This window comes from Pelecanus crispus, chromosome 1 (genome assembly GCF_030463565.1).
Source record: "Pelecanus crispus isolate bPelCri1 chromosome 1, bPelCri1.pri, whole genome shotgun sequence".
NCBI classification, from domain to species: Eukaryota; Metazoa; Chordata; class Aves; order Pelecaniformes; family Pelecanidae; genus Pelecanus; species Pelecanus crispus.
Genome location: NC_134643.1, coordinates 149,057,100 through 149,081,421, shown reverse-complemented (window position 1 = coordinate 149,081,421; position 24,322 = coordinate 149,057,100). Strand labels below are relative to the sequence as shown.

The 24,322-nt window shown below is 40.9% G+C and overlaps 1 protein-coding gene across 1 annotated transcript in view; it reads right to left on the bottom strand.

Moving 5' to 3' along the window:
* The window catches only part of DHRSX (dehydrogenase/reductase X-linked), a 174,993-nt gene that overhangs the window by 63,120 nt on the left and 87,551 nt on the right, over positions 1–24,322 (bottom strand). Inside the window, exon 5 of the mRNA XM_075727609.1 lies at positions 4,866–4,967. Coding sequence (XP_075583724.1) covers positions 4,866–4,967 — 102 coding nt within the window. The remainder of the gene's footprint in view (positions 1–4,865; positions 4,968–24,322) is intronic.

Here is a 24,322-nt window from a genome sequence, read left to right as displayed (position 1 = left end):
CAAACACAAGAATAATCTAATGTGTGATCAACCATGACAGCATCCGTGGGACTACTCAAACGGCTCCCTGCAAAGGATTATGGCTGAACTGTACATGGCTGAACTGGGTGTAGGTAACACAAAAAAATATATGTATTTCACATACTTACCTACTGATACAGCTTTTGTTGTGCCCTAGGAACTAAAGAGGGAAGCTTATAGAGACTTATTCATTCTATCAAGAGACTGAGATTTCTCATATGATCTACACAGTACAAAATATGAATGTCTGAATTAGCAGTTCAGAAATATTGACTTTAAATTGGCTTAGATAGGCTTCAGCGTGAAATACATTAACTGTAATCTGTCTACAATAGGCTAACAGTATCCTGAAATCTCTAAGTTCTTTTTTTGTGTTTGTGTGCATGCCAAGGAATATACTAAATGTCCTCGTCATTTTCTCCCCCTCCTTCCTTAACCTGTAGCCATAATCACAAACCATTCAATGAACTGCAACAGAGAAGGTAGTTGGTATTTCATTGTTAATGAATTAGACCATGCATGTTTGGTATCTGTACGCATTCTGTTATCACTGAAGATGTGATTTTGGTGTTAGCTCTCTTGGTTTTAAGATCATTAAGTACTGTAAACAATGTATAAGTAAAAACATTAAGTACAAAGTGCTGAGAAACACTTCTAGCACACAGAGAAAATGTCTGACTTCAAGTTAGAAAAAGCCTCTCTGGCATGAAACAGTGACTACCGCTCGTGGAATTTTATGAAGTGTTTTACTATCTTTTGCAACCACAGGAAGATAGCAGGCTTTCTAATGTGTGTTAACAGCAATACCATTTTAATTAATGTATTAAATAATTACAGTAGTGTACATGCTGTAATTTGCTAAATGCTTTTCAACTGTACAAAGACACAGTTCTTTTCAGAAACAAAACCAAAAAATGGCACCCAATTGCTAATTAGCAGACTAGAAGACATATTCTTCTGACCTTCTGTCAGATTAAGTTTTCTAAACTGCTTGTATGGCATCCATCTTTCTGTGGCTCACAGTTCAGCTATTTAGCTTCTTTTTTTTCACAGAATTTGTTTTCTGTGTCATAGCATTTTTCTCTTTTTAGCACTAGCACATTATATTTTTAAAAAAAATGTTTATGTAATACTCTATTTGCATCTTTAATTTGTTTTGTTTATTTTAAAAACCAAGAGCTAAGCATGCACATTACCAATGCAGAAAGCATAGTAATGGAACAGGCCTTTATTTGTCAGCTGAAATAATGCGTGCATTCAACCAAATTTTTCCTTTTAAATTAGAAATTAGAAAGTTAAATGTATATGCTAAAATCAGCTATAACAAAAAGAGAGGAGGTGATTCTAGTGCACTACTCTCCATTTTGAATGCCCTAGATGTTCATGTAAGAATTTCTAAAGTGCCTGAATTAGTTGGATACCTAAACCTTACTGAAATTTTTGTGGGACCTGGGTGTCTAGGTCTAGGAGAATACTTTGAAACTCAGGATTTTAGTATGAATTTAATTTCCAACTAGATCCTTGAGCTAGGCAAGTGATGGAGAAAAAGTGATGGAGATATACATTTTTTAAAAAAATCACCAGTGACCTGGAAAACTGCTGAATTTCATAATGATCTTAGGTCAGACATGTAGTATTGATTATTTACCTAGCACAGTAATTCATGCCAAATCACCTGTCTTTAATAAAATTTCAATGTTAATTTCATAGTTTGCATTCTTGTATAACGTTAAGAACTTTCCTGAATTAATCTTGAAATGTTTGGCTTTTTGATAGGTTCACACAAGCCCACAACAAACATGATATACCTCCATAAACATACAGGATACATATTCATGGAGATAAGATGTGGAAAGATCACTAACATATAGACACGATTATATCAATCAATTTAAAATATTGTGATTTAAAGCAATTAAATAATACCAATATAGTGTGCAAAAAATTGCAATGTGACAGTTCTTGGCATTTTTACATTAAATGTAATAAAAAGGTACAGTCCTTGATAATAAAATGCTTGGTACTATGAAGATAGAGAGGAAAATTCTTATGAGGTTGCTGATGGTCTGATTCAGAAGTCATGGGACCCACACGAAGTCTGATTTTCAAAACCTGATGGAGACTTTCCATTAGCCCCAAAAGACTTTGGCTCAGACTCTTAAAAGCATATTAACTTCCTACAAAAGCATTGTGCAGATGCCTTCCCCATATGCTAAAAAATAAAAATACCTCTTGATATCAAGAACACTGGAGCTTCAAGATCTGTAAGACATAAGAAAGTAGTAGGTGATACTAAGAAACCTACTATTCTAGATGCATGCACTGAGACATAAGAAAATCAACCATGTCATTATGAGATGTCCTGCAAGACATCTAATGGTCATGCAAAATGCCTTCCTATTGACAACAGAGTTTTCTGACAGAAAGCGTACACACTCACTGACAACATGCCCAACAACTGATTCCCATCAGACATTTAAATATTGCAAGCATTGTCCTCTTCCAGGCACCCAAGCTTGTGTCCAGGGGATCATGTGGTGAAGGTAGTGGAGCTGGCAACCGTGATGAGGCTTTTGAGTGAGTAGTGCCACCAGCCCTGCAGTCCATGATGGACTGAATCTTCCTCCTTAGTGCATTACACTACAGTGAACAGAATGACGAAAAAAGGAAAGAGGAAGGGAAAGGGAAAAAGAGAAGCCTACCAGTTAGCCCGAATGTCAGCATTTGTCTTGGATGTGCTCAACACTGACGGAAAGCCAAGAGAAGCTGTTCAAAGGTTTTTGCATCAGGACATTTCTCCTCCATCAGGTATGTTAATTTTCCTCTTTTGCACCAAGAAATCACTTGGGCTTTCACTACGAGACTAGTAACAAAACTAAATTATACAGATTATTTACAACAGCAAACAAAAAGGACCAAAAAAATACCTGCGGGAAAGAGCTTTCAGAAGTAGAGGCTGGTGACTTGCCAGGTAATGGTCGGAGACTAACCTAATTATATGGGAGTCTTTACAGCAGCTTTGGATGTGATCACTTCTGTGATCCTGTTAAAGATTCAGCAAAAAGCGGAGTTGGACCACTCATTTCATTGTAGCTTCTAGCAGGATTTTCTTAAACAACAGATTTCTCTTGCCAACCGTATTTGGTAACCAAGAGTAAGTGAAATCCAATGCCCTTCTTGCAGGTCACGAAAATATAGACCGATTCAGGCAAATATTAGTCTCAAGCTTCTTTTCTTAAAAGAAGCTTTGGGCCTACACTCTTTGGTCTTGTATCATATTAGGCACATTAGGAGATCTATTTTCGTATAATTTTGTTTCTTGATTAAGAAGACATATTTAACTGCAATTCTCATTCATCCTGCTTCAGCAGCAGCTAGGGCAGAACAAAATCCTTTATTCAACAGGGCTTCCCAGCTGTGCCATTGCTTCAGACCCATCATTTCTCCCCCAAGCTGCCCCCAAGCCCCTGCTGCACAGTTCTGGCTTTGCTCATGCAGACAGCCAGTGAAGGCCAGGGGATGCCTGACGGGTGCATAGATCTCAAAACCTTTTCTTCCACAAAATGCTGGTTTTTTTCAAATACTGTTGTTCCCATCTGTGTAACAGTTTGTGCTCTGCATCTTTAAAAGTAGGCGTGTAAAACTGGAAAGATTTTGTAACCAGGATTAAATATCCACTACCTTTAATTATTGCACAATTAAAATAATAATGGTAGGCTTTTTTGACTAATCAAATAAAAATGAACTTTTAATTGAACATTTCATAAATGTTTCATATCAATCAGGAAATAAAATACTCTTGAATTTTTATTGCAATACTTGCTTGTATTACTGAGAGCTCCTTAAGGCATCAATGAATGTAACAAACCCATTTATTTACAGCACGTTTGCCCTCACTAGGACTGAAGGGTGCACAGGAAAACAGAAAATATTCTTTGGGATGTCTTAATAAAAATATATGCAAATAATTGGGAAAACAAGAACGGCAGCATGTAACAGCAGAAAACTTCTAAAAGAAGCCTAAATTGTTGCTGGCGGGTTTTTCCCCTAGTTAAACAGACAGGTGAAAATTCCCCTTTAGGAAAGTGCATGCAGAGCATGCAGGGTTTTTGGAGGAAAATTATTGTATGGGCTGGTTTCCAAAAATACTGTGGCTAGAAAACATAATTAGATGGCAAGTATGTGAATAACAAAAGTTAAAATCCCTAAGAGTAATGAGATTCATTTGATAATTGTATGAACGCAAGATAAATGTTGTCCTTTTAATTTGTTCTGTGACCACTGAGGGTGCAGCTTTATGGACAACTTTCCAGCAGCACCCTGATCTAAGCAGTGACTGCTCTGAGGTCACTGGATAATTTGCTAGATCATATTTCAGATGGATTAACCCCCAAACCCAGCTCACCAGGCAGACACAGTAAACGCATGTGTTCACACCAGGAAAACGTAAGGGGAGACAAAGTAACTAAAGGTGAAAGGACAGGTTTCCTACAGACATAAAGTAGAGCTTTCCTTTCCTTTTTTTTCTTTTTTTTTTAATTAAGGATGTTCAGATGCTTGTGTAGTTGCATGATTTTTAGTGCTGGAGAGCTAAAAAACACAGCAAAGGAACAAGACTTGCAATAACATCATGAGCAGGGGTGGCACCAAAGTGTTTAGTCTGCTCAGGTGACAATCTCTCCAAAACATGCAATTTAACTCCTAGAAAGACATCTCTGTTAATGCAGCCATATAGTAACTTGCCGTATGGTTCAGATAACTGATCTGAAATACGAAGTGATAGATGAGAGCCCCATTTGTCACATCTTCCCTTGCAGATATGTGAAGAAAAAAACAGAACTCACCATTATTCACCAGCACATGGAGTGGACAATTCTTTGCTCTAAACCGCTGCACAAATTGCCGTATAGACTTCATGGAAGCCAAATCACAGTATAGAAACTCCACTGAGAGAGAAGAGGAGATGAACAAAAACAGAGTTAAGTCAGTTACAATGATACTTCTAGACATCAACATAATGTCACCAGGAAAGTAAAGATTCTAAAAATAAACCAGGCTTTTGAAAATTATGGGAAAAGCTGGTCTCAGAAGGTTCCCTCTTTCTCCTTCCTTCCTTCAGTGCTATTTTTAAACTATTGATTCTTCACAGAACAAATATGATGAATGCTGCTGCCAGCAGGTGAAGAAGGGTATCAAATGGAGCAAATATGTGTCAGTCCTACTGTTTTTTCTACTCCTACCATTTAGGAAGAGGGGCTACAGCTCTTCAGCATTGAGATGATCAAGACATGGCAGCTGGAAATCAAGTGGGGAGAGAAGAGCCACATCAGACACCACTGTTTCCCTGTGTTTCTGATGCCAAATATGCTGCCCTATGTTTTTTTCCAGATTATCTGCTGAGCGTCTGTGGTCCAAACAGTGACAGAGTCTGATAACACGTTATAAAACAAAGCTTTATTGAGGCAGTAAGAAAGACGAGCAACACCGTGCCCACATGGTGACTCCTCTGATCACCGACAGCAACCATGGCATCGTAAGCGATGCCATGGCTCTGCTGGACATCCAGGGACACTTGGTGTCCAGGTCACCTGGCAGCAACAACCAGTCACGTAAATGCCTTTTGAATGTGGGTAAGAGTCACGGCACCCCTTGGTTCCAGCAATGGCAGTGTGATTTGAGAGGATCATACCTCACATGGATACTGCAGGCAGCATCCTGCCTGCACTGCCGACATCGGTCAAGGGACAGGGTGTCAGGGGGCAGGGGGTCAGCAGTCTGCCTGCGCCAACGATGTTAGTCAAGGGGCAGGGTGTCAGTGTCTCAAAATATATTTAACACTGGTACGTTTTTATTTCCAAGAAAACATGTCTCTAACAAAAGCATCCTTTGTCCAAAACATTAGTCAGCCATTGACCTTCACTAGAACACTATGAAATTAATTAAAATAAAAAAGATTACTTAAAGCCCCCAATAACTTTAAACCCATAACCCATCAGATCTGAAAATTCTCCTGTTGTAGTTGTTCAGCTTTCACCCCTTGACTCTCACAGTACTGCTTCATCAGTTGCCTTGCCTCGCGTGACAGCCACGACTAGGGTTATGAAGTGAAAACAAGCCGTGCCCTGCCCTCCGACAGCAGTAGCTATCCCCACACAATCAATCCAGATTCTTTAGAAACTCTGCAAAGGGCAAAAAGAAAGAAAATTGCGACCTCATCCACCTCTTTTAGCCTTTTGGAAAGTATACATATTGCATGCCAGGCTTTTGGTTTGTTTCAGCGTAAACTATGTTTTGAGCAACAAAATGTGAGTCTCTAGTGCAGATGTTATACTCTCTTCTGCTTTGCTACTTGTCATGTTGGGACTCCAAGTCAGCTAGATGTTGTCAACTTCACCCCAGCCAGACCTGGGGTGTACACTAGGGCTCTGAGGCAGATTTGCCTGAACCTCTTCCATAAAGTGAATTTTCCAAGGAAGACCAAAAGGTGTTTCGACTTTAGAAAGTCAGACAGTACTGAGTAACCTCCAGTGACTAAGTCCAGCCGTACAAAGCATGCTCCCTTGGCTCACTGTGTCCTTGCAGGGTGGGTCTTTACTGTCCGGTTTAATTTCAACAAACCCCCGGATTTCCCAAGCTGTGGCAACTTCTGCACAGATGCCCGGTCCCCAGGACAGTTTCAACCACCACAGCTGAGGACTGCAGCTGCAAGTCCTCGCTGCGTTTTCCCCGCTCCCCTCCACCCTCCCACGTCGCGGCTCGAGGGCTGCTCCCCTGTGCTCCATGGGAAGGGACAGCCATGTCCCTTGGAGGACAAGGACCAAGGACCCCCTTGGTCCTTGTCCAAGGACCCCCTTCCTTGAACATGGCTTCCCCCACCTCTTCCTGTGAAAGAAACAGCCTTTAAAAGAAAGGAAAATTAAAGATACACAGTTCTTCACAAATGCTAAAGAAAGCCTTTCTGACAAGAACATCAAACCATTGGGTAAACAACAGGCTCCAACACAGGCTGCAATAAGAGACCTTTCCTGTTACTCTTTTCCCTGGTCCATCAGTGATGTTCACCAAACTGTTTCATACTGTCACAACCGAGGCTGCGAACTATAATGCCTCTTTATAGTGTGTCTGTACAATAAGAGTTTAGGAAGGCCCGCAGGCACAACGGCAAGCTAAATAACAAAAGACAATCACGGCTCTTATTAAAATCCATTACAGGAGAATAGTTCCTGCAGTTCCCTTCAGTTTTACACAGTACAGGGCTTTAATAATCCTTATATATTTTGAACCTAGACAATATTAGTCCTCTGAAATTGTTCTAGTGAATGTGTATAAATTACTTAGTGGCGCTTTGCATTAAAAAAAAAAAAAAAAAAAAAAAAAGAAAGCTTAGATTCCAGTTTTAAGATAGTGTAAATACTTTTTTTTCAAAAAGGCTGTAAAGTCATACCATTTCAGCAACACTGACCCATGAATAACACTGGACAACAATTTCTTGAGCTCCCTATAGACCTTTAGGAGGTCTGCAATTTTGTTTAATTTCACTGATGTCCTGCATCTGGAGGTGGTAAGGAAATGCAAAAGTTATTAACTCCTGTAAAAGAAGAGAGTTTTCAGGTCATTCCTCTTGTGGCCTAGCAACTATATAAAACCAGACAAACGGCACTGTAATTGCTCAGATGCACAAAAACCTGGTTGTACTAACTTATTAGGAACTAGTGCAACAACGAATGGAGTAAAGACCTAGGTGAAGCTTTATGCTGACTCTGCTGTTGCTCTACTCCAGGCAGCTCATGAAGGAAAGAGATTAGGGAAAGCATGATCAGCTGCTTAGGAGGCAGCCACTCACACTGCCAATGGAGGAGTCCCTTTTAATACAAAATATTCATCTTGGTACAGAAGGCATTGGATTTTCATTAGCTGCAGTATTTTGTGGCACAGTGCAAGGTCCAACCACTTCTTTACCACCTGTATGGACCATGGCAACATTAATAACTCTCTTGGATTTTGCTAATGACACTATATGTGCAAGAAAAGCAGGCCCCTGAGAACATTAATTGAGCTCAATTTTAATCTCCCCTCATCTGACCTTGAAATTGTCCTTTTCTGCATTGCCAGCTACAATGGTGGTTAGATAACCAGTGTGCCAAGGCGAGGGCTTTTCAGGCTGACCAGTACAATCCCATCCTTCCTGGGAATTAACTTTTTGTATCGTCTGTCAGATCTCTCCCCCCTTAATACTGTAGTTTTGCAGAGCAACTGCTGTCCTTCGTTACGACTGTACAATGCCCAGAGTAATGGCATACTAAGCCAAGGCTATCATTACTAAGCTTATTTACTTGCTTGCTTGGGAAGCGTGTCATCAGATTCAGCATTTGTAAAGCACTTGCCATTAAAAGATCAGAACATGCTTTGAAAAGGAAAACAAACAAACAAATCAAACCCCAAACTTCTTTTTTCTCACGGGGCAAAAACATTAATGGCCAAAGTCCTTGTTCGTGCTTATTCGTGCATGGTGGCTCTTTGCCAGGGAGGTGGTCTCACTGGCGCAAATGCCATGCCAACTGAGGTGCCATTCCACTCGAGAAAGAGTGCCAAAACATGGCTTCAAGTTGTGTGCTGACTCAGTGGCAGAGCCATGAACAGAAACCCAGTTTCTTCTTTGTCCCATGATCCGAGTATTTAATTTTTTTTAGCAGTGTAGTGAAGAATTGCACATCTAGAAGCTAAGGACAATGGTTAGTTTTTAGACTATTTCAAAGCATACACAAATATACTAAGCAAGCCTTTTTTTTAAAAAAAAATTAATTAATTAATAAAGACCAGTGTTTAATAATGTGAGCAAATGGCCAAACCTGAACTTGAACTAGCAATGTGATTTGAATCACTTTTCAGAAACAACGATGGCAAAAGGTTTTCTGTATGGGGTAGGTATGAGCAAAAAGAATAAATATGTGCAATAAGAACAAGCAAACTGAAACATATGCCAAAGTTAATATTTAGATATGTTTCTTCTTACCTTTTTGGTTTGTCTGCCACTAGACTTCAAATTATTCAAGTACCTAATAATTGACAATAGCTGTCATTATGCTTTTGAGTTTAGTAATATGTTTTCAAAACTAACTGGTTCCTATGATTTGCTGTATGCCATTAAGAACAAAAATGGGGAATAGAATCTACATATAGAATATCTGCAGCTAACACTACTGAAATATTCTATTTTCTAAGTCTATCCCATTTCATATCTCCTTCCTCTGTACTTCCCTGTGCTTTCAGGTACTTCTAGGATGACAGGCATGCCCGTATTTCTGTCTTCTAGTGAATATGTTCCTTGTTCTTACCTAAATAATCTTTCCAATGAAAGCAAGTGAGTACATAATTGTCAGACACTGGCTAAAATATTCACTGTTAAAAATATTTTACTGTTACTTTATTGTAATTTGATGACTCAGTTGTCAGAAAGTTAATAGCTAATAAAATATAAAAGGAGCATAATTTCCCAAAAGACAGCTAGAGTTACTTATGCTATTATTCACATACGAATAGATATGTATATGATGGTGCTACAATTGCTGCTTTGCCTAATTGCTTTCTTTCAGACATGTATCTGCTTGGTGCAGCATCTTTTCAGTAACAGAGAAGTCAGTATGATGTTTTTCGGGCTGCTCCTCAATAAGGCCATAGAAATCCCACAAAGCTATGCTGGCTGACTGGAGATGACACCACTGAGGACCTGTACAGTTCAGTGCCTGTTCCTGCACTGTGAACCCTCTGCTCACTGTGCTAACTGCAGTCAGAGGACCTCAAGGACAGGCACCCCGTGGCTCTTGGAGAGCTTTCTGAAACCGTGAGCCCCATGGAAGCCCAGAGGAGCCCTAGCATTAGGAGGGCCTCACACAGCCCCTGGGGGCTCATGCTCCTCTGAGTTTCCCCCTTCAGGTCAACTTCCCCATTTCTGTCCATCTGCTTCTTCACACTATGAGCAAACCTTTCTTTTTAACATCTAGAGTTCCCCTCTGCTTTTCACACCAGCCCAGTCGACTCTGGTTGCACATTTCTTGTGCTTGTACCACAGAGGCATAAAAAGCATGAAAGGGGATTTTGGTCTACTACAGAAGGAAAATTCAGAAGCAAAAAGAATGGACAGATAATGCAGTGAATGATCAAGGACTGTAACTTTTGAGATATTCACTGATCAGCTGAACACAGGAAAATGCACTGTTTGGGCTCTTGCAAAGACTACGTCACTTAGGTTTGATTTAGATCAGGTTAAGATGAGATGGAGGCCACCTACCAGCTACCACTTTTTCTGCATACAGCTCTAACTCATCATCTTGAAATTATTATGGACAGCTACAGCTCCACTTCAACAGAAATCTTAAGTCAGAGTCAACTTTCTTTTATTACTTATGCCAAAGCAGTTTTCCATCATGCTTTCACTTTCATTTTTTGTGTTAGAAACGCAAGCAGGGCATCCACTCTAGGGAAACCTGAACTCTGCCCAGCGTGGCAGGGAGCTGAGAACTCGTAGTTCATGGTGCAAAGAGGGCTACAGAAACAATTGCTTTGCCTGTTCCCATTTGCCACCCATCTATCCAGTATCTGAAGATACCAGGAGGAAGAGTTACTTCTCCAGCAAGGCACAAAGAATGGTTCCGAGACAAGATAATAAAAAATGGTGCTCAGCAGTCACATATTCACACTCAAAAACATGTTGCAAAAGCTCCACACAGGTGCATTGTTCTCTGGCTGCCATACCTCCACAGGGGGCACTGAGGGATTTGGCCTATCATCTGCTGTTCTGCCTCACTGAGTTATACTTTGGCATCTGCACAGCAGCAAGGAGAAATGTTGTCCTGCTCATGAAAGAACTGAGTGTGCTTCTGAGCACCTGGACAATGCAGCAGAGATGATGTTTGATTATCAGAGAGTGCTCTTAATGAGGCAGCATCTGATCGATGCGGTGTCACAGAGCTAGAGAAGCTCTGTCAGCACGGTGGCAGGTGGAAATGAAGCGGTGCAAACCCCAGGAGAGACAAAGCATGAACTGTGAGGAGAAGACATAAAGCAGTACTGACTGGAGCTCCTTCCCTTTTGTCACTGCACTGTCCTTGCTGACACTAACAAACAGTGGCTTTGGCTGGTCCAGTCTTCAGAGACAAGCTTGGTATCTCCATTCTCGTGTGGTCCTCTCCCCAAAGTAAGGTGTCCCAGAATCAACTTATCTTTCTCAGCAATCTCTGCTCATCTGCTTACACATCTTCCAGTCGAAACAAAAGTTGTTCTCAATCAAAACAGGTCTGCCAAGGGAGGGGAATGAACGTCTGGAAATTCTGACCAGCTGAGCTCAAAACTGTGGCTGTTACATGACAACACTGTGAGTGGAAAATGCAAAAGCACTTCTAGGCTGGTAACACAAACCTGGGGTTTATCAGTCTACAGACTGGCTATGTGTGGAAGCACACGAGCCCCTGTTGACAGAACATGATCTCATTAACAGAATTTTCCTACATTGTCTGGGACTAACACAAGGGCTGGGATGCAAGTTTTGCTCAGACGTGCATGATGACAGAACATTGCAGGCTATTCAGGACTGTAAGATGCTCACTTTAAAAGGACTTCTAGGAAAACAAAAACAAACAAAAACCCACAGGTAAATAAGGCATGTACCAGCCAATTGCATACTGAGCTGTACAATGAGAGAGACAGTCATCATAAATGCAGCAAGCACAGCGTCTCCTATTTATGCTGCGCTCCTGCCCTTGTGCACTTGATGACCTCTCTGGCTTCTACACCACAAGCACTCCAGGATCTCACCCATTGTGCATTAGCAGCCAAGATTCACAGGAATTAAATATTAAATTGATTAATGCACAGAAAATCCTAGTATGTGCAATCGTACCTATGGCACTGGCTGACCCTTAATTCCAGCTGTGGTTATGGTGACAATTTGCAGAACTTTGGCTCGTAATCCTTCAAACTATTTTACCTGTGTGACTGTGGACCAAAATGTTGGCTGTTGCCTGTTGTGCATCTTATAAGTTCCCCCCCGCAGTTCTTTTTGTGGCACTTTTTCAGATCACTGATCTTTCATAGACTATTAATAGAAATAATAAACCATGGCTAACTCTAGCACAGATTTACTGTTCAAGCTGATGCTTGTGATATGCCATTGAAGAAAAAGACAGATGGAACACATCCATCTGACAAAGTGTGTGTGTGCACTGCCATGGATCAAAATAGTGAGCATATTTAAAGACATACGGTTTGGGTATGGTCATTAAAAGATACACTCGCAACTTTAGTTAGACTAGTTTGCCTACGGCCTTCAGCAGGCAAGTCAGAACACCTAAATTCAGCTGCTCCTTCTCTGAGTCATCCATTCTAGTGCCACTAACTTTAAAGGCAGTCTAAAGAGATTAGCTTCCTGTGCCTGATGTTAGCCTTTGTGAACAGCCTCTGTGTGTCATCCTCCAGACTATTCAGTGGAAAAAGAGCTCTGCATCAGTGTTCATGACATAAACAGAAATTCACATTGGGCAAATATTAGTAATTCATGCCTTTTCTTCTTCCTCAGGATGGTTTGAACATTGTCTGCTCAAAGAGCTATTGTGAAAAAAGGCATTTCACGGTGCCATTTCTTAACCATGTAGCTTTAACCTATTGTGCTAAGAGAAACGGGCAAAAAGACATCAGCTTTCTGAGAGTTGCTTTCTCTCTCAGAGGTGGAAGAGTAAAATGAAAAAGAAATTTGCTCTCAGAAACTGAGCAGTCTGGCTTAGCTACTTTCAACTTCCACAACAAAAGTGTGTGGCCTAGTCCATTGATCCTTTAACTTGTTAAATTCAACAAACACCCTCGTAGCTCTTGTGTACTGGTTAATCAAAATAAGCAAAATTCCAGGGTAAGAACACTCTTTCAGTTCCATCACTACCATCAGCTCCCATTGCTGCCAAAATATCAGCTCATCCCAGGACAGCCCCCTGAACAGCTTCACAAATCAAGTTGCCAGAGCGCTGAGACGTAACAGCAATACAAAAAGGAGGTAGTCCATGCAAAGCAACAGAAATGCCCATGCATGACTCTGCTAATTGCACCACCAGGTAGGAGGTTATTTAAATATGCTACCGTTTCAGCACAATTCCTACAGACATAGCGTGCTCTGGGTTTTCCAAACATGCAAGTAATGCTTTGTTGTATAATATTTCATACTTTCTGTCCAGCAGGCACAGGGCTTGAAAAGAAATAAGCTGCCATCAACTGGCCAGAGGAGTAACCTTAGGAGGTGGTGGCAGCAGGACAAGAGCAGTGGGATCCATAGCCACCTCCCAGAGTGAGAAAGGTTATCTCAGCTTCCCATGGGTAAAATTTCCTACAGCTTATTGACTGGGGAGGCTTTATTTTTTTATAATAGCAAATACAATATTAGATACACACAAAATTTCCTCATAAGCTTGCTGGAAATTAGATGCCACCTCCCTCCTCCTCCTCCTCATGAGTTTAGGTGCTCATCACCCAGGTTTCTGACCACAGAGAGACAAAGTCCTCTGACATCCTCCCTTGTTGCTATGGGAAGACTCTGTTTTTACTCCACTGAACAACTGTTTTGGGAACCCCCTCTGTCATCATTTCTAGTATCGACTGGTGTGCTTTCACATAGGTTGAAAGGAAATATGATTTTGGCAGCTTCACAGGCCCATTTAGAGCCCTGTGGAGAAATGGTGGGAAAATGACATGGCCACACCAATTTCACTCTGGGGCTGATATTTGAAAAAAAAAAAAAAAAAAAGTGTTGCAGTGGAAATGCTTCTCATACCTCTTTTTGAGGACTGATGAAGGCAGTCTCAATGCCATTCACAGCTAAGTATGTTTTCTTCCCTCCACAGGGATCAGAAACAAGAGGACAGGCCCAGGTAAAATCCCTCTGCCTCATGGGGACAGAAGAGCTCACAGTGAGCATCTCAAGATTCATCATTTATGGACAGAAGAGAAGATGGTTTAGAATACCCTCATTCCTATTACATATACTTTCAGATGTACTTTCCTCTTGCTCCCTGGGGAACAGATTTTTATATTAAATTTCATTGCGATATTTTGTCAATTGCAGATATGTTTCTTTCTCTTCTTGGGTGACATTTACTCCTTACAGTGGTTTATCTCTACACTGTGACTTATATCTCATTTAAAACCTCAAAATATACAGCACATATGTGACACACACATTACAGTGTCCTCATATTGCCACTTTCCATCAGGAATGAAACTCAAGTAAGAGCTTTTTGGAAGTAATACAGAGTCAAGCTATTAAAGAAGATAAAAGTCAGCAAGGCTTTTACAAGATGACAAAATGAAAATGTACTTCAGAGCAAGCTAGGAGCATGAGTCTTCCTAGTAAAGATGCTGAGTCCTCAACTGATTTAAACTGGTAGAGTTCTGCAAAATATATGGAGCTATCATTTGTTTCCAGTTTCTCAGCTCTGGACTTGCACATTCCTAATGCATCTTGGGTTGCATAGCTTAAAAGTTAAGATATCGAATCACTTGTGTAATTTAATGATCAAGGACACATACATGCGTACGGAAGAGTACCAGTGAGGACAAAAAAAGGCCTAGTGATCTTTTGCTGGCAGCCTTCTCCTTCAGAATGTTTTATTAAATGTGTACCCTGACTAAAACATGCACCAGCACTCCTCTTGAGCTGTTCCCCTCCTGACCTGCAGAATTTCTTTTCTATATGAACAGCTTACTGTTCACAAGCAAGTGTAATTTATATTTATTCAAAACATTTTCTCCAAGTTAGCCAAACCCTACCAAATTCAATTTAGTTTCAAATTAGCTACCTTGCTCATATCTTTACACCCCTAAATCTTGCTTCCCTCAGCCTCCCTAACTCATTTATTTTTTAATGTGAAAGTCTACTTTCTTCACCTTGTAAAATAAAAAAAAAGAAGCCCTCACATTCCCAATATATTCATTTTGGAGGGAGAATCAACCTGAGCTTCGGTGAAGAAGAGGCTGTTCAGAAAGTCAGGGGTTTGCTAAAACGGGGCTACCTTAATTACAGGCACTCCTAGAACCATAATATCGGTAGAACAGACTTTTTGTTTTAGTTGCTACAGTAATGAACCTCCAAATCCAATTAGCCTGCTTTTGGACTGAAATAGCTCAGTGCTGATGATACCCCAGTTCCTACAGTGGCCCAGAACTGAGCTTGGTCGCCGTTGGTGCGGGTCTGGCTTCTCCTGTCCTCTCATGGATGTAACTGTCAAGAGATGTGAACTGGCTTGTAACCTTCAGTCTTCTAAATTTTACCTTCTATTACTGATTTTTAAAAATAGATTAAGACCTTCTGTGCTATTTCATGGCAAGTATCAAAGGTTTCAGTCAAAACTCAAAACTCATGTCCTAGTTTACTGTGCAGGAGCTTCTTTCCATAAGCCAATATCAAATATATACTTAGAGATCTGAAAAAAATCCTTTTCAGTAGGACTGTTTATCAGTACACTGTCTAGATATTTCATACATGAAATCAACGTTCAATTCATGGCCAGACTTTAATACCAGAGAATCATTATGTGATGACAAAACAACTCTCCCATTGGCTACAATTCCTGAAAAGAACATGTATTTTCTGCGTATAGCTGCTTACCATTTCAAAACCACCAAAATAAAAACCTCCAGTGTGAAGAAGTATGTTTGTAATAAGCTTTGGTATTACCACGAAAACACCTCAGCGAATATTCTGCTCCACGCCCTCTGAGGTAACACAGAGAGGCTGATAGTGTCTCTTTGTAGTACTTCAAGGACAAAAACCTTGCAGAGTCAAAGAAAATAAAACAAAGAAGAAGGGAATAATATTTCCAAGCTCCAGGCAAGAATAACTTCTGAGTTGTCCAGAACACATCATCTTTTGCTCTAGACATGAGAACCATCCATAATACATACTTCTGTAAACACTACCTTCCTTTTCCCCAGAAGCTTTATGCTTTTTCCCCTGTGTCAGTCCTAGCACCCATGAGGCAAGCTTGAGTAGCTCACAGATCCAGATTCAATCAACTTCTTTTTCTCCTTTTTCTCTTTCTTTGGAGATAGTCTTCACAGGGACCAGCCAGTCACTCCTCCCTTCTGGCAGCAGAGCTGGCAGCAGGGAGGCAGCAGGAGCAGGCAGCTGGGTGGAGGAGACGCGAGAAGCCAGGGCTGCCCCTTCCAGCACTCCTGCAGCTTTAGGGCCAAGTTAGTCACAGCTAACCTGGTTCCTGACCCCCCGGCCGGGTGGCTGCTCTCCCCTCATATCCCTGCCCCTCTTCACTCCTTCCACACAGGTCTGCTGGTGTAACTGCTTGTCCTGGCTCCTGCCAACCTATACCTGGGATGTTATCTGGGTTATAGTAAGGGAACATAAATAGCCTTGGGTAGCAATGCCATCACCCTTTCACACTCCTCCAAGAATCAGGATGCATAGGCTTACTTTTTCCTTTCCTCCAGATCTGACACTAGGCTGTTTCTCTTTCATGCTTAAGCAAGCTTAGGTCTGTAGAGGGCTTCTAAGATATGATTCATCTGACCTGTTTCACAAATCTAGTTTAAGATGAGATGAATCATGTCCTACAACTGATTACTCCTCTCCACAGACTGCAAAGGGAGCTTGGGCATACTGACTCAGAATTAAACCTCTGCATTATAAACCTCAAAAATTAGGTGATTTGAATCCCAGCGTTCAGTTTTAACTAAAAATGAACAAACATAGAACAAGAGAAAAATCAGAGAACTGGGCATGCGTGCAGATGACTCAGTGTTATTCACCATACTCAAGATTAAGAAAAAAAAAGAGAGTGAGAACTTCCAGGAGGATCTTGCCAAAGGCTCACAGATAGCTGGGTAACACAAAGAAAATTCATGCTGGAAAAAGATAAGCAGTCTTGCAGGGAGTGTTTAAATTCTTTTTGTATTGTGAATGCCTCTGAAATAACTGTGACTTCTCAACACAAAAATTGAGATATCGTTGCACACTGTAATTGACGAACATATCCTAAGAGCCAAAGAAGGTAAAGGTAATTGTGGCAGTTGGGTTTGGTGTTGCTATGTACTTACATGCACATAACTGACACTGAGCTTAAGCAAACTGCAAGACATTATAATTTCTGAAATAATGACAGTATGGCTATGCATCCCAGGTGAGAACTGGCAGTTTTGCTGCTGCTCTATAAATCAAATAGCTCTTGCAGCTACTAATCTGCTGCAGAGATCTTACTAGCTAGCAAAGTGATAGGAGAAAGTGCAGAAGAATAAAATGCCAAGAATAGAACCAGAGTCTCTTGATTGCTGCTTCAGAGGCTGCCCTGTATGCTGGACTCCACCTCCTTTCTCTTTTTACTTCTATACAAATAGGTATTTCTTATTATTTTCAGCAATGTATTCCTATAAGAAAGGCTTTTTTTTTTCTTTTGAGATCAATTAATCTTTAGAAAACTTTAGATCTCCCTCCCCAATCTTGTTTTGTTACTTACTTTGCTATTCTTCTCATCTCACCTCCCTTGCTGTTCCTCCAGAACTTTCAACATGATCACTCTAATGTAGTGTCCCTATTTAGCAAGGGGCTTTAAAGCAATTATCTTTCATAGCAGTTCCCTGCTAATGCTGACCTGGAATTTCAGACAATGTAAGCCACAGCTGCTGAGCAAGGAGCCACAGGGTTCTTCTCCTCCATCTCAATATTCAGTGCTTCTGGTATTTTCATTCTTCTTCTAGGCAGACTGACTTCTGGACATCTGAGTAATTCTTACTCTTAGGAATGTGCATCCTGTGTATTGTCCAGTCTCAACTCATGCTGATAACTGTTTTCATTAGACAGTTCATGGAAATTCTTCCTTTCATTAGAAAAAATATCCCTGGGAAGGCTATGTCCAGCTGTAAAGGGTACACGCTCATTTGGGGACTATTTAGAAAAGAAACAGATACTTTTAACTGCATAAATCCCCTTTTTTCAGGAAAAACAGAACAAAAATCTGTTCAAAAATCTGGCTTGTGCATGACAGTCTTTGCCACTGCCCTTTACACCAGCTGTAGAGAAAGGACTACCTTTACAGATAAGTCTTTGCATTCCCATTCAGTCTTTGGACTTTCTGGAGATACTTTCTTCAGATAAACACATTTAAAAAAAGTGTTGGTGAGATACTCCTCCAGGTCTGAATTTCTCACCCGCAGAAGGGGTACAAGGTACAGAGCAATGCATTAGTTGTGCTACAGTGATGGCAGCCGAGCTTGCTGATTGGTCAACAGAGATGTATAGCTAAGGTAAATGCATAACAAGTGTATGAACCTATTTCTGTATGCACCTGCTCTCTAGCTAGCAGGGAGGAAACCAGCAGTAGGTAGAAGGGTCTGTCTTTTTTGAGGCAATAGTGACAGTATTGTTTTTTCCTGTGGTGCACACCCTTCAGGAACAAGCCTTTAAGGGGAGAGGGAGAAAATAGATTCTTGTTAGTCAGCTTATACCCAGGTATAATTCAAATATAGGTAAACTGAATTTTTTTCCCATTCTCTTACTTAAGAAAAATAAACTCACAAAGACAAACCTCTTATAAATTTTGCATCCTCTGCAAGGAATTAATAATGTATGAAATTATTCTTCCTACACTTTCTGATGTATTATTGGTGTTTGGTTAATGAAGGAGCTAGGAATTCTCACCATAGATTATTGTTCCTAATATGGTGAAAGCGGTGATCCTGACACTATGAAGAAGTGGAGTAGAGAACTGCAACTGGCAGGATACTGGATCTGAGGATTTACAAAGGTTTTTGATTTCTACTTAATGCCAAACTAGCATTTTTGGGGAAGATAACCCCCCCACATATTGGGAAAGAAATCAGATAATAACTTTTATGCAGTCAAGCATGCTGTTCTAGCAGACTACCTTTAACAGCAGGTCTGGATCTGAATGCTACCTTTTGAATACATTTTGAACTGCTGCAGAGCCCCAGATTAGCAGCACTGCAAGATCAAAAGGCTCTGATGCAAAATTTTGGTGCAGCATGCCGCAACATATAAAAACCACACTGCCTGTTTTTAGCAGATTCTCACCCACCGTAGTGCCTCCTTAAGTCTATGTTTAGGGCTCAGCTCAACTCGCACCTGCAGAGGGCTGAGTCCAGCCCCTGATGCCACGGTGTGCATTGTACAACCCCCCCGGCGCTGAGTGGGGTGGTGGGTCCCGTTCCTGCCTCCCCTCCCTCATCCAGGAAAGGGCAGCGCAGCTGATCCAGCACCCATCTGGGAAAGTGTGCAGCTCTGCCTGGGGGAAAGGGGAGAGCAGGACTGCAGTGAGAGTCGGAGCAACCACCCAGCCCCGGCTTCCCACATGGGCACAGGGGCTGCGCGCTTTGTCCGGTTACTTCACAAAAGTGACACAGATCTCCTCAACCACTATTTTTGGGGTCGAAGTGAATTTGGTTAGCTGTGTAAAAAGCTCTGGAACAATGCATTTTTAATGGGCAGGTAGAGCGCTAATTTAAGGATAAATTATATATTCGGGTTAGCAGCTTGGCTGCTTTGTTGTTTGGTTCTTTCAGACTACTTGGATGGCAGCCATCAATGCTCTGTGATTTATCTCTATTTAATTTTTCCACTTTTTCAGACCCTTGGCTGTTGATAATTCAATTTCTGGCAACTGCAGACCTTCACTCCCTGTTATAAGTTATACCCCAAGGCAGACATACCGCCATCTGCACTGTAATGGTGGTGGTAGCTAGTGGATGGGAAGAGGCTAATGTCCAGATGCCACTTGAGCTCTGAAACAGCTTTAATATACAAACAATGTTTGGATTAGAAATACCCTCTGAATCCAAATATTAGCCTCTCAGAAACATTAGGATACTCTCCCAAGGGACCGCTCCACCCTCTACTCAACTTCTGCATATTGCTTGTCCTAATAGCTTTATTAGATGCAGAAAACTAAGGATTTTCCTTTGCTCAGTCTCCAAAATCATCAGAGCAGAAACTAATCCCCATCCAGTCATCTTTCACACACAGTTGCTTCACTTCCCTCATCTTCCCTTACCCTCTCCTCCCAATCTCCATGCTCTCCAGAAGAATTCTTCTTTTAGGAGATTTGGGCTTACAGCAAACCATCAGCTTCTGCTTTCCTCAGAAATATATCCCATTCCCAGCTGCTGGCAGCAGCTCTCCACAGGCTGCAGGCACAGCACAGCATGTAAGAGCTGGGAGGCATCATCCCCTCTCCAGCGAGCCTGTAAACGATACAAGTCTTGACCTGAATTAAAGAGGGATGATTATATTTTAGGCAGAAATTACCCCAAAATCTTTCTAAAAAGCTCAACAATGATGTAGCCTACAGACAGCAAGGTGAAAAAACCCCATGAGAATGGCCGAAGTATGCCCACACCTGTAGCATAGGGCCCCCGGCAAGAAGAGGGAGCCTTGCCCCACGCTGGGTGTTGCACAGGTCAGCACCAGTAGAGCCCATCTTTCTGACCTCCCATGTGACCCAGGCCTGACCCTACAGTTACACATTCCCGACTTGAACCTATAATTTCTTGGTGAGCTACAGCACAACTTAGTATCACAGAATCATAGAATCGTTTAGGTTGGAAAAGACCTTTAAGATCATCCAGTCCAACCATTAACCTAACACTACCAAGTCCACCACTAAACCAATTCAGGGTAGAGTAATAATTTCATGTTTCCTGGCTTGGCGGCTGGATTATTTTTTAATGAAAGTAAAAACTAGGAATCATTAAGGTTGGAAAGGATCTCTAAGATTGTCAGTCCAACCATCATGGACATCCCACCAATACCACCATGCCCACTAAACCATGTCTCCAAGTGCCACCCTTACCCATTTTTTGAACACTTCCAGGGATGGTGACTCCCCCACCTCTCTGGGCAGCCTGTTCCAATGCTTGACTACTCTTTCCATGAAGCAATTTCTCCTAATATTCAATCTAAACCTCCCCTGACATGGTTTGAGGCCATAGCTTGATGGGCTATTAGCTGAGGGAAGCTAGCAAGAAACAAGGATGCTACTTCTTCTACATGGAGCTAGTTATCTTGAGATGTGGAAAACCTGTGTGGCAATGGTTGCACCCTCCTGTCCTCTGATGAGAAAGGAGGACAACAGTGATTATCTTGCGTGATAACCACGGGGGTGGAGAGTTCTTCATGGCACCACTGGAGAATGTCTTTGCTCCCTACTATGTCTCCTTGGATAAATACTTAGATTTATAAACGACAAGTTTGTTGGTATTTCCTAAGCCGAGATTCAGCTGACATTATCCAGGCAGAGTTTCATCTGTCCCTACCCAAACAGTTCAGTAACTGTCTAATAACATATCTTCAAAGTTTCTGGAGTTCACAGTGAGAAAGTTGTAATTTGCTCTTTTTTGATAGGCACGGCTATCTATATTACACATCCGAACAGTCTGCATGGATGACTTCCCACAGTATTCAGGCTTCCTTTCTGGTTTAAAATTACCTTCCCAAAGAGAATGAGGTGAAGCAGAAAGACTTCAGTCTCACTAACACCAATTCTCTATTAAACTGTTCTGAAATTCATGAAGAAAAAGGTAAATCGATCACGAATATTTCCTGTCCCTATTTTGGAAACAACTGCATTCTTGTTCTCTGAAGACACCTCTTTGCTGTTGCCTCAGCTAAGTCAATGAGGAAGAAAGGGAAACCTGAGCCAGAGAGAACAGAGAACAATTTAAGACATTTGGGCAATCTGGAATGTAATTTTGCTGGAGGGCAATATTCACTTTCCACATCATTTTGTTTTTGTGGAATAAAGGACTTGTTACAGCTTGGCAATGCTTTTTAGGAGATTTAAATTGCTAACAGAAAACAAACCCTTTAAGATGCTTGACTTGTATTGTTCCAAATTACTACATTCTTTAGCTCTAATCAGCCTGGTTTTGATCATTGCTCTTTTGAGATATATTTTCTTAACATAAGCAGAAGTTACATTGTCTCTGCACAAGCTGTGACTTACAGCTATGATTTTATAGTACTTTAATGTAGGACTGTTTTCAAAACGCTCTCAAAAAAACTCTGTATGCAACTAGTACATCAGCAAAGATTTTTAAAAAAATAATTTATGTTGTTGTTGTTTTTTGAGAATCGCCAATGCTGACACCTATTTTATCACTGGCAACCGTGGCTACAATATCCAGCCAATAATTTTTTTTACCTCAGTTGGAGTGAACAGCAACCATTAAAAGGCAGACTGTGCAATCAAGGTATGTGAGTGACCACTGATGACATTTCAAAAGTTACAGGTTACGTTTCACCCATGAAGTTGAGTAAAGGACATTTGTACTCCATGCTCAGAGAAGGGAATCCTTCCACGCTCCTCTAGATTGACAGGGTTAGTTTGCCCATGACAACAGCAATTTCTTATTCCCCTTTGCCCTTAGCTTCCCGACTACTACGCTTTGTGGCTGAGGTGAATCCACTCTTAGGAAGGGCCAGTGTATGCTGCTCGTTTTTTTCCTGGGAGTAGGGTTGTGGTGTGTTTTGCGTAATACCTGGCAGGACAGCTTAGTCTGAAGCAGAAATCCAGGGCAACATCTTTCCTCCTCTGTGTCGCTTCTCTATTTCCCTCTACTGCAAGTTTCATAATTGTATTCTTTCGGTCCCTCTTTAAAATCTGTTTTTGCTTATGGTAAGGGAGGGTGTAAATTACATCTCCCTCCTCCCAACTGAATTCTGTATTCTGGAGCTTTTCAATGAAAGGAGGGGGAAGAGGATGCATCTGGTACTTACGAAACAGTGGGAGCAATCCTTCTAGTGGCTTGAAATACACATCTCAAGAAGAATGTGTGTCATGCATTAATTCCTGGCAGAAACATCTACTCTGTCACTTTAAACTGGAGGATTTTGTTTTAACTACAAGAGGGGAAATAAGACCAAGTTTGGTTCGTGGGGAAGTGACAAAACTGATGACCGACACAAGAGAGGAACTTACAGCTGGTACTTATACAATTTAAAGTATATATCCGTGCTCTCTCAGAGGTTATCTGAAAACTTCTGTTATACTGTGATCAGCTTGTGATAAAGCCACCTATTAATAAGTCAGACTTGGAATCCAAGAATGTTTAGAGATACTCTTTGTAAAAAAAAAAGAATACAACTGGTATTAATTCTGTAACGCACCTTGGGTAAAAAATCTTGAAAGCTGAAGTGCTCTGCAAAAGCACAAGCAAGATGGAAGAAGGAAACTTTAATTTGGAATGAAAATCCAGTGGCTTAATACAAAGTTCTACCAAAGTAGCTCCAAAATCAAATGCAGGTCAAACACCGTGCCTGGTTTAGTGGAACCTTAAAAGTGCACTGGATCATACACAGATATTCCAACTTAATTTTCTTAGGATACAAAACAATAAGAAAAAAGTTTTAAAAATGTACTTTTCTCAACATCACTCAGCTTCTTCTAGAAACAGCAGGAAAAGCTCTACTATTGTCCAAGTGACCAAAACTTACCACTTTCACATTTTGAGCAGATCTCACTCCTTTCAAACACTCAGAAAGAAAAACACAGACTGCAGAGCCTTACAAAAGACAATTCTAGAAAAGCCACTAGTCATGAAAAACCCTGACCTAACTATGCAGTTGAGTCAGGAAAGATTATCATGCAACATGGCTTATATATTCAAAACATCACATGATTAGAAGAGCCATAGAAAAATGTGTTATTTTTCCTACAAATAGAGAGATTCCCGTAGGCCCCTACTGCAGTTACAGTTTAGTGGGATCCCTCTGAAGCAAAAGGATGAGCTATCATGTGCAAGAACATCAAAGTAGGCAAATAATGACACATTAGTGTGGCAAATGCTACAACTTTCAGTTATCTGTTCACAGTTCTGCATTTCTGCAAGGCAATGCGGATAACATACCAAGGATGTATTACATACACAAGGATGGCCCGTATACTTGGTCTGTGATGATAATAAATGGTAAGACTATCAGGTTCACAAGCATGGAACTGAAAAATTTCTAATTCAAAGTTCATATCACATTACCCAATCTACCTGAAAAGAATGCAGTGGGAAAAAACATGAATTTTGAAAAAGCATCAAAAAATCATCAGATCACACAGAAGACATCTCTGTAACCGATGAGCTATTTCCTGGCCACTTATCACATTTATTCCAGCAGTCTATGTCCTCAATCCATTAAAATGCAGCATTAGCTGGACAAAGTATTCAGTACTATTTGAATGTTTGAGAGCTGCTTGAACCCGAGGTTTCAAACAGCTTTGTAAGCAAAATTGCCAGAGTTTATCAAGAAGGG